General features: G+C 44.3%; 1 protein-coding gene across 1 annotated transcript in view; it reads left to right on the top strand.

Moving 5' to 3' along the window:
- Positions 1-131: 131 nt before the first annotated feature.
- The window catches only part of PPIG (peptidylprolyl isomerase G), a 31,947-nt gene continuing 16,881 nt past the window's right edge, over positions 132-15,197 (top strand). The window contains exons 1-3 of the mRNA XM_039365474.1: positions 132-694; positions 7,790-7,868; positions 8,011-8,085. Of these exons, the coding sequence (XP_039221408.1) occupies positions 7,808-7,868; positions 8,011-8,085 (136 nt within the window). The 5' untranslated portion in view covers positions 132-694; positions 7,790-7,807. The remainder of the gene's footprint in view (positions 695-7,789; positions 7,869-8,010; positions 8,086-15,197) is intronic.

The following is a 15,197-nucleotide window of genomic DNA, read 5'->3' as shown; positions in this document are numbered from 1 at the left end:
ATCTACTACAATAAACTCATTTTGTGCCTTGAAAAGCTCTACTCTCGAAGTAAACAGCAACGCGTGCAAACAAAATCTTTATACAATGCCCTTTTCCTACATTGACAGATATAGTCGGAGAGATACCAGGTCGTGGGGTGGATGACCAACCCAGCCTCGGGGCGCAGTCAAGACTCGGTGTTGCTGATGCTACGTGTAATAGGACTGGGCGGCTTGAAACGCTTCTCTTAGTTGATATAGGAAACACGTTGACTAATCGCGGAAACAGAAACGCGAGCTTAGGGCATCCCTTCGTTTTCTTTGCCGCCGATTCCAAGACAGAGGACAGGCCCGGAGCCCGCCAAAGGCAGAACAGAGCCAGCGTTGCCAAGAGGGCGGCAAAAAAAGGCCCAGCTGCGGAGCGGGGATCTTGAATACCCTTTTGCCCGCCTTGCCGAAGCGCCAGACTCGGCGACTTTGTCACCAGAGCCTCTGACTCTCCAGCGCGTCGACACACAACGCATGCACACACACGCGCGCGCGCCCGGGCTCCCCTCCTTTCTGCCCGCGCCAGCCTCCAGTCGCTCCGGGTTTCCCGCTTCGTCCCCTCCTCCACTGACGCAGTCCGTCTGCACCAGATCCTAACATGGCGGCGGAGGCGAGGTGGTGAGGAGCGCGGCCGAAGGGAGGTTGGAGGGCCTCACGAGAGGGGCTGGTGAGTGGCCAGAAGAGCCCCGACGAAGCGGGTCCGCAGAAGGGCCGGAGGCAAATTTCGGGGGTGGCCTGAGGGAGAAGACGCCCCCGTCTTAGAGCGGAGCGGGCGGGAGAGAAAGAAGGAAGAGGAGGGCTCGCTTCTCTTCCAGTTTGAATCTGCCTCACGCTGACTCGGGGGGTGGGCTGAACGGGGAAGAGGCCTTTTCTCATTCAGAGTCAGGGGCTGATCCTGAAGGCCTCATTGAGAGAAGCGTCGCCCTCTCCGCAGGTCGAGGGAGGAGGAGGAGGAGAAGCAGTTACTCGTTGAATGGCTGAGGGATAACTCAGGGCCTTCGACGGGTGGGAGAGGAGGGGGGGGGGTTCTCGGGTTTTAATAGCAATTTGTAGGGTTTGTTTCGGGCAACTTGTGCAAGAGCGGGGAGAAGAACCCGCTATTCTCCCCTCGCCACAAAATTAAAGCTATTCCCCCCCTTTTCCTCCAGTTTGTGGGAAAAGATCTAGGCTGATTTAAACGGCTTTTTTAATGAAAGAAACTAGTCCATTTCGTCGTAAAAAATCCTTGGTGAAAAAGAGAAGAAAGATAATGGAACAATTGTTCCGAATAGTAACCGAGGTAAAAGATGAAAAAGGCAAAAAAGTAAGAAGTGGTGAAATTAACAGACACAATGAAAAGAGGGGAGGAACTAAATGAATCAATTTAGACCAAGTGGGATTGCTCTTAAATACTCTAGCTCTGTGTTGTTGTTCCTTCTGTATTGATCTACCCAAAACTCTACAGAAACTTGCCAACTATTAGTTATCATATATTCCAAAATCAGCACTTTATTTGAAAAATAGATCTTCACATGTTGCTTATCATTGCAATATTTTAGTTCTGAAATTCTAAAAAAAACATAAGCGGTGATTTTTTTTATAAAAGGTTACAAGTTATATTTAAAGACATCGTGTATTCTGAGCGATAAGGAGATGAAGTAGTACAATTGTATACTTTTCAGTTATAACCATATGTATCTTCAGGAATTTAAAACATCCAAAGGGCACAAATTAATTTTGCTTTGGGTTTCCTAAGGAGAAGCAAAATTTGGCTCTTGATCTCTCCCTCAATTTTCCTGTTCTTAAACAAGAGAACAAATATATTCAATAGAAGGTGTGGGAAGGCAGATTTAATAAAACTACAGATTTGATTATTGATGCAACATTATTTATTGGATTTTTATTTTATCTTTATTACTTTATAAGAAGATAGCGAACATACATAATACTCTTTCCCCTTCTATTTTCTCCACAACAACAAACCTGTGAATTGAATTGGACTGAGGGTGACTGGCCCAATCATCCAGCCATCTTTCATACCTAAGGTGGAACTAGAGTTCACAGTCTCCTGGTTTCTAAGCCAGCATCTAAACCACTACAACCAACTGGTTCTCATTATTGGATGTATTTTGCAGAAGGATTGGTCAAAATTTTAATTTTGCTTCAAATAAGACAGTTTGATTATTTTTTCGTCAATTCACTATTTCCTAAGTTTCCTATTTTTAATATCATTAATATTTGAATATTGGTATACATCTTCATTTAAATTGAAGGAAATTGTTTCTGCATTATTTAAAAGACATGTCAAGTGCAACAAGTTCTCTTAAAAGTCTCAACAAATTTGAGGAGAATTATTTGTGGTCTGTATTTGATACATCTCATTTTAATTCTTTGTGACACAATTCAATTCATCAAAGATTAATCATGAAGATAATCTAGTAGTGACAGTCTGCTGTGTTCAACATTTTAATTTTGTGTTGTGATTGCAAGCAAGGTTTGGTGCCCAGTCAAACATTTATTTTTTGAAGAAATCAGGAAAAATATCCAACATTTGTTACAATGGTTATTGTAGTTGTTTTTTTAATCTGTTTTCAAAGAATTGGTTTAATATTTGTTAGTTGATACAATTGTTTTCATAAGGCATTTGAAAACTGATGTGCATCCTCCTTTAAATTAATATCAGTATGGGAATTTGCTTTGCCCAAAAGGTTTAACTAATAGAAGAAAGAATTCAAGAACTCTGTAATTAAAGATATATTTATTGAAAGTTCATAATTTCATAATGGATTATTCTATACATCTGTCATTCTGGATCCAAGAATTTTTTTCTTTTTTCTTTTCTTTTTTCTTTTGGATAGTCTTAAGTACCACTGTATTGCAAGCTGTACTGGAAGTGATTTATTTCAATTCCATTGCTTTGGGTTTTGGTAGTTAAATTTGTGATACTAAGTTATTTAGGAAAGCCTAAAACAAACTTTAAATTTGGCAACAATAAAATAAAACATGAGACTCAATAAATACATCATACAGTAAATATATTTATGAAATAACCAGACATATTCCGTTGCGCCTTCTTAAATAAAATGTAATATTAGAAATGATTCAGAAAAGAGAAAGGAAAACAGTTGAGAGATTGCAGTACTCTGCTTATTCTGTGTGCTGTTCAGCTACTTTAGTCACTTCAGCCATAGTGATAGCAATGCAATGCAATGATAGTTTGGATTGTTGTTGCCAGTGGAATTTGGTATATGGTGGATAGCTAGTTTTGCACAAAGGACCCCAGCAACTCCATTATAAAATGGGATCATTGAAACCTCAGATAGGGTACTTCCTAACAGCTGGGCTTGAGTCATCACTCTGCACTGGGTTTCATGGGTCCTGTCACTGTCTCCCCATGCAAAGGCTTTTTTCCACCTGAGGCTCCCAGACAGGAGATACCAAGGTTGGCATAGCAAGCCACCTGAATTAAACCTGAAGTAGACATGGTGGTAAGAGGGCGCTAGTAAAAGCAGGTAAGTAATGAGGAGCAGATACAGCCCTGGCCAGTGTTTTGATGCAAAGCTAGGAGTTGAATCACCCCTCTGCCTGAGCTCAGGTTTTGTGTCAGGTCACACTTTCTTCTTAGCTTGGAGCTGTGGGCATCAGCAATTGCAATGAACCCAGTAAATGCCATAGTCTTGTACATCTTTGCCTGTTGCCTGGCAAGCATAAATTAGTTGGACAGATAAATAAAGATGAGGGAGAGAACCAGCACACTTAGGATCCAAAACAATATGAGAGGCTACATTCAGTGTATGAATAGGAGGGTAACAGATTGTTGATCTTGGTTGCTCTCTCACTTGTTAATACCCATTAAAGTAATCAGGGAGCATTGCTGCCTTTTGGTGTAGATTTCACCCGCTAAGCATGCCATGTTGGGCTTATTCATTTCCAAAATACTGTTGCCAGCTGCAAAAAATTATTTAAAGGGCCACATTTGGCCTATGTTCTATGAGTTTGAAACTCCCAAGCTAGAGCAATTAGAACTTAATATTTTACTTTTTCGGTTTAAATATAGTATAAGGTGAATATAGAAGTCATAAAATTATGTTGCCACTGTTGTATTTAAAATATTTAACAAATGTTCTTAAAAAATAGGGTAGCTTATGTTTTTTGAAGAGAATATTTAAACCACACTAAATGTTTTTTATCAATCCACCCCAGGCTAATATCTGACTACTAGGAAAAAAAGCGTTTTTTGTAAATGTCAAACTTTTTGTAAAAAAAAAAAAATTCATATAAAAATTTAAAGTTATTTACTACCTAAACTGTTACCTAAACTGAAACACAAGAAACATTATGCACAAGAGTGAATAGCATCATTTTGGCCATCCAAGAAATTAATGACTTACTTTGCCCTAATGACAGAGGAAGGAGTTCTGTCAAAAAAGCAGACCACTTATTTTTATTTGGTTTCTCAAAGAGTACTGGTTTATTAAATGCATGTAAAATAACATATTATGCAAACAAAGTCTCAATCATTTAGGCCAATGAAACTTTCAGAAAATTAAATGTACGTGTGCTCCCCAAATTCAAACCATAATTTGCATACTGTGCCTCTTAATATTAAAAAAGATCCCGCTCAGCTTGCCTTCGTTTCTACTTTGTTTAATCAAGCTTCTAGTCAGTTGCTATAAGAAACAAGACACCAGACTAGACAGGATTTTCTATGTAAGCCAGCAGAGCTGCTGTTATCCAATGAAAGCTGGTCATAGATACTGTATTTAACAAAAAAAAAAAAAAAAAAAAAAAGGATGTGTGTTTGTGATCCTAAATTTTAAAGCTTACCTCTTTACTACTGGAAGTTATATAGAAAACTTTTTCTTTCATGGCCTAAAGCAGTGGTGGCGAACCTATGGCACGGGTGCCAGAGGCGGCACTCAGAGCCCTCTCTGTGAGTAAGCGCTCCGTCGCCCCAGTCCTAGGACTTCAGCTGGGTTTTATAAAACCTTTTTGCTTTAGGCCTCCACAGCCATGTGCAAAAAAAAAAAAAAAAAAGGTTCAATCAGTCAATTGCAACTTCTCGTGGGAAAAAAAAAGATCTTGCAAAGTTGGAATTGATTGATTGAACTTTTTAGTCCCACCCAGTCTGCCGTTACCATCACAGCCACGCCCAGCCAATGGGCCATACCCAGCCAATGGGCCACGCCCAGCCGGCACTGGAGGATACATAAGTGGGTTTGGGGTTGCAGTTTGGGCACTCGGTCTCTAAAAGGTTCGCCATCACTGGCCTATAAAGCAAATGGTTTGGGATTAAATCTAGTTTTCTTTCAAATACATAAAGTATTAGGAGAATTTGTACAAATAAACAATTATATCCTAACCTTTAAAAATGGTATAGTTTAGCTTATATGTAAGAAAGACATGGGATCGGGTTACTTGACAGATTGCCTCTCCACAATTACATCTACCTACCCCATCCAGTCTAGGAAGAGGGGCATATTGCGTGTCCCATCGGCTATAATGTTGTCTGACAGGACCCAGGAAGAGAGTCTTTCTGGTGGCATCTGCCCTATGGAACATGATTCCCCTTCCCCCAGATCAGATGGACCCTCAGCTTGCTGAGTTTTCACACGGCCCTAAAAACCCTGGGCATGGGGACCCAGGAATGTGGTGGTGCTGGTACTGTGACCATAGTAATTGCCTTGGTTGTTTTATATCTTCTGTGATGGTTTTTATATGCTTTCATATTTTTTCTTTTTTTCAAATAGTATTATATTAATCTTTTTTGTTATGTTTGTTTTAATTGCCTGTTAGCTGACAACGATCATATATATGGGAAAGGATGACTATATAAATTTGAATAATAAATGAGAAAGAAAGCAAATGCAGGTAGCCCTCCACATATAGTCACAAATGAGCCCAAAATTTCTATTGCTAATCAAGACAGGTTAAGTGAATTGTGTCCCATTTTACAACCATTCTTGCCACAATTGTTAAGCAAATTGTTGAAGTTGTTAAGTGAATTATGCAATTGTAAAGCAAATCTGGCTTCCCTCATTGACTTCGCTAGTCAGAAGCCAGCTGGAAAAGTTACAAATGGTGAATTACATGATCCCAGGACACTACAGCTGTCATAAATGCATGCCAGTTACCAAGTACCCAAAATTTGATTGCATGACCATGAGGATGCTGCAATAGTCATACATGTGAAAAATGGTCATAAGTCACTTTTTTCAGTACTTGTAAATTTGAACAGTCACTAAATGAATGATTTTAAGTTGAGGACTGCCTGTATCCATTGCTGTTTCATGTGTTTACATAAAGCATTGGGAATTACATGGGAATAAGTAATCAAATACATAGTTTTTGGCTCTTGTTTAAGATAAATAATTGAAATTGTAGGCTATTTTGAAGTTCAAAAGGGAAAGCAGTGTGGAGTGCTATATTTAATTCTTTGGCCTTTTTTCTTCACATAAATAGTGTCTCTATCATGATCTAGAGAATTCTGGAATTTTTGATATAATTAGAATAAATAATACTGATTTAAAATACGCTAATTTTAACCTGCAGAAAAAAATTAGAGAATTTCCAATTTATAGGCTTAAATATGTTTTAATAGGCTTAAATGTGTTTTAAAACATAAATATGTTTTAATAGATTAAGGCTACTGTAATTTATCATTTGCTTTCAATAAACTGGTAAACATGCTTATCAAATACTAGTTTTATAATATGAAAGAAGTGAAATTAACATTCAGCCATTGTTTATTTTCCTGTTTATAGCTTTAACCTGGAACTTTGCTAATTCTCCATGTTTTGGCATATGATGCCTCATCAGTGTTTGTCCTGTCATATATGAAATAATACCAAGTAGAAGGAACATTAAATATTAAGCAGATTCATCTGTTTTTCAATATTTAAGGAAGGCTATACACTAGTGTGAACACCAGGGATAGACAAAATAGGAAGATTCTGCAATTTTATGATGCTGGAGAAATCACCTTTCAACTATCAGTTCCTAAAAGAGTTGCCTTTTCTGGATTCATAATTATCAAAAAATTAATTTACTTTGTGCCTTTGTAAGAAAAGATTGATGTAACACTATTTCCATATATTCCCTTCTCTACATTTATTTAATGTTAATCATTGCTCACTGCAAATCCAAACCAGAATTGCATCCATATAAATTAATATTGTAATAAATAAACCAGAATGACTTGATATTTTCAGATTTGTTGAAATGGGGCAGGATCAATACTTTTTTTAAATAAAATATTTTATAGAAACTTAATTACTTTGCATTGTTGAATAATTTTTTCATCCTGTCATTTGGTGACCGCCTTATTACCTTGTGGTATACCTGAAATAAGTTGTAAAGGAGTGGTAAATGTGGTAAAGGAGAGGTGGAAGGAAAAGGTCATACACTAATGTGTTCACTGCTTAGCATATCACTGTTCTTCTTTGCTTTCCCAGTGTTAAAGGGACAATCACATAAGGAATTGGAAGTTGATTGTTAACACAGTTTGGACTGGTCTAATGAGGTCATTCCTAAATATAAATATGTAGTATTGCATTCACTTTAGAACCCATAAAAATAATTCAACCAAAATATTTTTGGTGCAGTATTATTGCCTATAAATTTTTCTCTGCATGAAATAATAAAGCCTTGTAATATCTTACCTATATTGTTATTAGTAACTCTACAGTTACCCTGTGGTAAGATGGACAGCCAATAAATTCAATAAATAAATTAGTATGCTATAATCAATCACATTTCTTTATGATTTGTATTTCTATTTCAGATATAACATTCTGAAGCCATGGGAGTGAAAACCCAAAGACCTCGTTGTTTTTTTGACATAGCCATCAATAACACCCCTGGTAAGACTGCTGGTTTCAATGTTAAATGTTATGCATAGATAAACTGATTTAGAATAAGTGATTTATATTTATTTTCATGCATGCAAGCTTGCCTTCTTAAAGTTAGTGAATATAAATGTAATGATTTTTTTCTTAATTTTAGCTGGAAGAGTTGTCTTTGAATTATTTTCAGATGTTTGCCCAAAAACATGTGAGAACTTTCGCTGCCTTTGTACAGGTTTGTAGATATTTTTCCTTACTTGCATAATTTGCTATATAAATCTAATGCTGATTTAATTGTTCTTAAGAATAATGTCACAAGGTGCATAAAACTATAGCAATATTACACATTTATCTTAAGTTTGGTAAGTATAAATATATTTGTTTATGATCTATTTTGAAGTATTTAGTATTAATTCATACATATAAAATAATGACTATCTGTTAAATGTCATACACTTTAGTAATTTATGGTCACGATTGTTCTGCTCTTGGGATTGCACTGAAATGTGGAACTACATAGATTAGTTAAAGTTTTCAGATAATTCTAAGTGTTTCTTTCTATAGTCAGAAAGATAGGGAAACCTGGATAATTCCAAGTCTGGGGGGGAAAAAATCTCCACTGTCGTATTGGAGCTCAGAGGAATTTTGTTAATTCTGAATTTCATTTAGGTTCTTAGAGAAGACACTTGTCCATATCTTACCATAATATCTTCCTTCCTTTGCTCACACGTTGCTGAACAAATGGTTATAACTTGAGGGTTCAGGTTATATTCTTTCCTTCAAGTGTGCACTGAGATACACAGGGGAAAAAACAACTATAGCTTTTTCTCCAGCACTGGAGATGGAGAATCCACCAATGGGTTTAGATTGTATTCCTGCCCAATCAGATCAGGTCAGCCAAAGTTGCCACGCCCGTCCTGGACCATAGAGATCCCAGTCTTGACTGATCTCGCCCATTGGACAGACATGCAAATTTGGCTCTTAGGCAGGTACAGTCTCCATTAGTGGATTTTCCTTTTTCCCAGTAGCTGAGAGATTGTAGTGAGATAATTGGATTTATTCCCTTCTCAAATGGGGTTAACATTACCAAATTCTAATACTTCCCCAGGAATTTAGAGATATCTCAATTTTCCCATTGAGGGGCTATCAAGTCCTTGCTAAGGAAGGGGCTCCTTCCTTCCCCCTACCCCCCTCCCTCATCCAAAAAGAGGTTAAGCTCTCTGCTTATTGAACTGCTTGTGGCTAACGGCTGTTAGCCCAGCCAGCTGAGGAGATCGGCTCTTGCGAACGGAGCTTGCAGCTGCAGCTCCGCTGACCAGTTCAGACTCAGGACACCCCCGAGATTTCTAGCTTGCTCAGGAGCCGCTGCTGCTTTGCGGGCCGATCCAGACCCGTAGAGCAATTTCGGATGTTCTTTCCAACGGTGGCTCTCCGATCGTCAGATTGTCGGTAGAAGGGGGTGCGCGCGCAAGAGAGCAGCGTGGATCAGCTGGCAGGCAGCTGCTGGTGAGTCCGAAACCGGGGTCGCTTTTGATTCTCTCCCCTGCGAATGGCTATTCTTCTATGGGCCCCAGGCAGGCATCACTCTCAAGATTCAGTCCCCATGCGCGGCCGCCATCTTGGAACTGCGCAGCACATGCGCGGCCGCCATTCTTGGGACCGCGTGGCCTAAATAGGCCCAACGGGAGCAGGCTTAAGTGGAAGAGAAGTCTTTCCATTTACTGCGGGGGAGGGCCATCTGGGGTGAGGGCTCTCGCCGGGGGAGATGGTCCTCAAGGAAGGCTATCAGACCGGACCCTCTGCAGGCTGACTGGGCGACTTTGTAGACAGTTGCCATCTTGGATACAGGTTGAGGCCTACTTTCAAAGAAAGGCCTTAGGTCTCCCTAGGCATTCTTCTTTCAGAATAGTCACAGGCTTCCTTCTCCAACTGTGACCTGACTAGATTGGTGACATAGCCAGACTTCCCTGGGTTTCCCACTTTTCAGGCCCTGGTGTCTCCTCGCTCCCATTCTGTCAACATTTATACAATTGGCTCCATCCGGATTCCAGGCACTCCCTGAAGTGTGTCTGTCCTTATCCGGATAACAACTGCTTGGATTCCAGGCTCCCCTAATCGTGTGCCTGTCCTTATCCACAGCATTCCAGGCTGGATTCCAGATACCCCCAGTAGTGTGTCTGTCCTTATCCGTGCACAGCCATTGTCGGATTCAGGTGTCCCCCAGTAGTGCCCCTATCCTTATCCACGCAGAGGCTGTATCTGAGTTCCAGGTGTCCCCTGTAGTACGTCTGTCTTTACCCGGTGTGTATACTCTCCAGATACCAGGTGCCCCCTACCGTGCTCCTGTGCTATCGGAGAATGGAGAAAGCTATTCTTTCCTCGAAAGGAGCCTTGCCATCCTCATCAGGTCCACCTGGTCCGGAAGGCATTGATAAGACGGCGGCCACTAAGGCCAGGTCTACCGCAAAATCTTCCAGGAAGACAGACAAGCAGGCCAGCAGGAGACACCAAGCCCTAGAAAAGGAGTTCTCCAAGGCGCAGAAAAGGGCCAGGTTGGAAACAACTCAGACCGGAGCCTTAGCCCCTGACTTACCCTTGGGGGCTCCAATCTCCCCTCTGGGGATCTGGTCAACGGGGGAATCCTTACATTCCCCTGCGCAGTCCGGGACAGGTGAGGTTCCTTCCTTTTCCCAATCCTCTACTGCACGGGTGTCTCAGGGGGCCCCCAAGGCCACATTCACCCCTACTGCGGCAGGCCTACGCCCTAGCGAGTCGTTCCCTTTCCCTACGGAGGACCGCCTAGCTTTACTGATCACACAAGCAGTAGACCGAGCCCTTGATGCTAGGGCCCAGGCTTCCAGGCCAGGGACGGCCATGCCCCGTCCTGCTCAACAGCAGGGGGCGGAGACCCATCATTATCCCTCTTCTCCATCGGGGTCATCAGTTTCCGAGGATTCTTACCTCGACCAACCCGCCACAGAGCAGGAGGTTCAAATTTCTGAGGAGGAAGACATTCCACCTGAGGTGCCTTCATTCAGAGGTCTCTTTAACCCCTCATTCTTTGTTACCCTATTACGTAAGGCTACATCCACAGCTCATCTCGGACCGTGGACCTCAACAGAATCAGCTCCCGTTCTCCCAGACGCGGAGGCTGACCCGAACTTTGTCGAACCGGTAGCGGCTCAACACCGCATTCCCTGTCCCTCTTTATTCTTGAATGCGATCCGGAAACAATGGACTTCCCCGGCTTCTCTTCCTCTCCCAGGTAACACTGACAAGAGGCTGTACAATGTAGCCAAAGATCTGAAGGAGGCTTTGGAGGTACCGACAGTGGACGAGCCCTTAGGGCCCCTAGTATCGGCACATCCGGGGATTTTTCTGAGGTCCTTAAGGCTGAGGACTGCAAATGCAAGTCCACCTACCGCAGAACACACCAAGCGGCTGCATGGGCAATCAGGGCCGCAACCTCCGCCTCCTTTTTCAACAGAGCCGCACTCAACTGGCTCCGACAACTGCAAACCTGGGTTCCAGCGGAGGATGTCCGCACACACCAGGACCTTAGTAAGATGGTAGCAGCCACGGAGTATGCGTCAGACGCAACACTCCAGGCTGCCAGGTTTTCGGCCAGAGCCATAGCGTCCAGTATCACTGGTCGGCACATGCTTTGGTTGAAACACTGGCAAGCCGATGCTAAGTCCAAATGGAAGCTGGTAGCCGCTCCATATCAGGGAGGCAAGCTATTTGGGGAAGCGCTGAATCCCTACCAAACAGAAAACAAGGACAAAAGCAGGGTCCTTAATCATCTCCTTAAAAGACCGGACAAATGCTCCGGTTACTATTCAAGGAGACAGTCCTTTCGGGCGGGTGCTAGATTCAGTTACACCCAGCCATCACAACCCTTCCAGGCCAGACAAGATAGGCAAGAGAGACAGGCAGATAGACAAGCCCCTAGACCCAGGCAACAAGCGCAGGGCAAGCGGCCCTTTTGAGGGAACAGCAGGCCATTCCACCGTTCCAGATGACTCCCCATTAGTACCTCCCATAGGGGGCAGACTCTCCCTGTTTGCCCACCAGTGGGAAGCCACCACCACGGACGCATGGGTGATCAACACCGTCCGTCACGGCCTTTCCCTGGATGTCTCCAACCCCCCAAATAGGTTCCTCTCTTGTCCATGCCCCCGGAACCGAACAAAGAAAAGACTCATGAACGAAGCCATTCAACATTTATTGCACATACGGGCCATAGAACCGCTACCACTGGACCAGAGAGGTCAGGGATTTTACTCCATCCTCTTCGTCGTCCCCAAGGCATCATGGGGATGGAGAGCCATCCTAGATCTCAAAGGCTTGAATTTCCATCTGGCATATCGCAAATTCAAGATGCAAGCGCTCCGCTCCATCTTGGGAAGCGTAAGAAAAGGGGACCTCTTGACGTCTATCGACCTCACGGAGGCGTACCTTCGTATCCCTATCTCTCTGGCCTATCGCCGGTTCCTACGGTTCGCATACAAGGGACGCCACTTCCAATACAGAGCGCTATCATCGGCTCCCAGGGTGTTCACCAAGATCCTGGCGGTTCTGGCAGCTCATTTAAGGATGATACCAGTCAGAGTCCAATGTTATCTGGACAACATATTAATCCAGTCGTCCACCCGGTCCGCCCGGTCGGACTTCGAACTGGTGGTAAAACTGCTCCAGGATCACGGGTTCTCGGTAAACTTTCCCAAGAGTCACCTGGTCCCCACAACAAGACTGTTACACCTCGGGGCCATCATAGACACAGTGGAGTGCCGAGTATACCTATCCCAAGAACGCCAGAACAGCATAAGGGAGTCAGTTCTCCAATTACGCAGGTGCTGGTCAGTAACGTTAGCCAGTCTTTCCCAATTGTTAGGGAAGATGATCTCAGCCATAGCAATCGTTCTGTGGTCCAGGCTCCACTCCCGGGAACTGCAATGGTTTATGCTCCCCTTCCAGAGGCAGAACCTCAGTGCATCCCAACAAAGGGAAAGACTCCCACAACGGGTGCGGCTTTCCCTTGCGTGGTGGCTGTCTCTAGCCATGCTCAGAGGGTCATGCTTCAAAGAGCCGGACAGGATAGTACTCACGACCGATGCCGGTCTGTTTGGCTGGGGAGCACACCTCCAGTCTCAGTGGACACAGGGCCGTTGGTCCACATCGGATCTCCGACGCAACATAAACTGGCCCGAACTACGAGCCATCTACCTAGCCCTATGGCACTTCTGCAACTTATTGGCACGGCGGCACATACTGGTCCTCATGGACAATGTGGCAGCCAAGGCTCACATAAATCGCCAAGGGGGCATCCGCTCTCGGACTCTATTGTCCGAGTCCCTCCTACTGGGATCCTGGGCAGAACAAAACCTGGCCTCTATCAAGGCCGATCATATTTCAGGGGAAGCGAACACTCAGGCCGATCTTCTGAGCAGGACAACGGTAGACCACTCGGAATGGAGTCTCCATCCGAGGGTCTTTAAAGAAATTTGTCACTGCTTTGGTCTCCCACTTGTGGACCTCTTCGCGTCACCGTCCAATGCCCAGCTGACTTGCTTCTTCTCCCAGTTCCCATCCGCAGGGGTGGAACAGACAGATGCGCTCCGGAGCCCATGGCCTCAGAGCCTGCTTTACGCCTTTCCCCCCTGCCTCTCCTCCCGGCAGTAATACGCAAACTTCTGCGGGAGCGAGCCGAGATACTCCTGGTGGCCCCATATTGGCCAAGGAGACCTTGGTTTGCCGACCCGAGGAGACTTTCCCTCATGGACCCTTGGCGGATTCCTCCGGATCGGGTCTCGCTCAGTCAAGGGGTTATTCTCCATCCGGAACCCCAATGGCTACAGTTAGCCGTCTGACACTTGAGCGCTCAATCTTAACAAGGGAGCTTTGCTTGCAAGGGGTCATCAATGTAATTCAGGCCGCCTGCCGTCCTTCCACGAATCAAATATATGAGGCCACGTGGAAGAATTTTCAATCATGGTGCTCCGGCTGGCACCTGTCCATCGAGGAACTTACGATTCCCAACATCTTGGACTACTTGTTAGACGGCCTGGAGAGGGGCTTGGCCCCAAACACACTGGGCAGGCAGATCGCTGCTCTCTCCACGATCCTCACTTGTAACTCTGTGGAGTCATTGGGTCATCACCCTTTACTCCGTTCATTCCTTAAAGGGGCCGCGAACACCAGACCTCCCACCGTGCACAGGTACCCTTCGTGGGAACTACCACGGGTCTTATGGGCGCTTACTGGCACCATTTGAGCCCCTAAAGACATGCGATGTCCGCTACCTGTCCCACAAGGTGGCATTCTTGGTGGCAATCACGTCGGCACGACGTATCTCCGAATTGGCGACGCTCTCAATCCGGGATGACCTGTGTGTTTTCCACAGGGATTGAGTAGTCCTTCAACTCGACCCTACCTTCATCCCGAAGGTCAATTCCTTATTTCATAGATCACAGGAGATAGTGCTGGCGGATTTTTGCCCAGATCTATCACACGCCCTGGAATGACAATGGCATACATTGGATGTCCGTAGAGCTCTTCGGTACTATATTTCACGGACAGCGGAATTCCTCAACTCAGAAGCTCTCTTTATATCCTTCCACTCTTCCTCCAGGGGTCGGAAGGTTTCCTCTTCCACCATTGGTAAGTGGATTAGAGCATGCATCGCCGGAGCGTATCAGGCTGAGTCATTGCCGGTTCCTAGACGGGTTACAGCACACTCCACACGGAGTGCAGCTACTTCTGCGGCATGGACCACTCAAGCTTCCATTGAGGAAGTCTGCAGAGCGGCCACATGGGCTTCGCCATCTCCTTTCATTTGACACTATAAAATCGATAGATTTTCCTCGGCGGAGGCCTCCTTTGGTAGGAGGGTTCTTTAGCAGATTGTACATCAAAGTGCCACACCGGACCAGTCTATTCCCCACCCTCAGGGACAGTAGGCTTTGGTATGTCCCATTGGCGTTGTCTTACCTGAACGCCTTTTCTCAGCACGGAGATGGAGAATTCACACCCACCCTCGTAGGTCATCTAGGCCTAGGGTTAGTTAGTTTTGTTAGCCATAACGTCTTGCTGTCAGTCAATGGCTTCGCTTGCGTCAAGACTGGGATCTCTATGGTCCAGGACGGGCGTGGCAACTTTGGCTGACCTGATCTGATTGGGCAGGAATACAGTCTAAACCCATTGGTGGATTCTCCATCTCCGTGCTGAGAAAAGGCGTTCAGGTAAGACAACGCCCCTTTTCTCCTATTTCCTTAGCACTCTACAGCAAGGTTGCCTTTATCTGAAACAAAATGCATACAAACCTATCCTTGAATAATGGAGTCTTAC

This window comes from Crotalus tigris, unplaced genomic scaffold, assembly GCF_016545835.1.
Source record: "Crotalus tigris isolate CLP2741 ecotype Arizona unplaced genomic scaffold, ASM1654583v1 scf7180000020074.1721668, whole genome shotgun sequence".
In the NCBI taxonomy this organism is placed as follows: domain Eukaryota; kingdom Metazoa; phylum Chordata; class Lepidosauria; order Squamata; family Viperidae; genus Crotalus; species Crotalus tigris.
The sequence above is the reverse complement of the archived record's forward strand: the minus strand, read 5'-3'. Positions and strand labels throughout refer to the sequence as shown.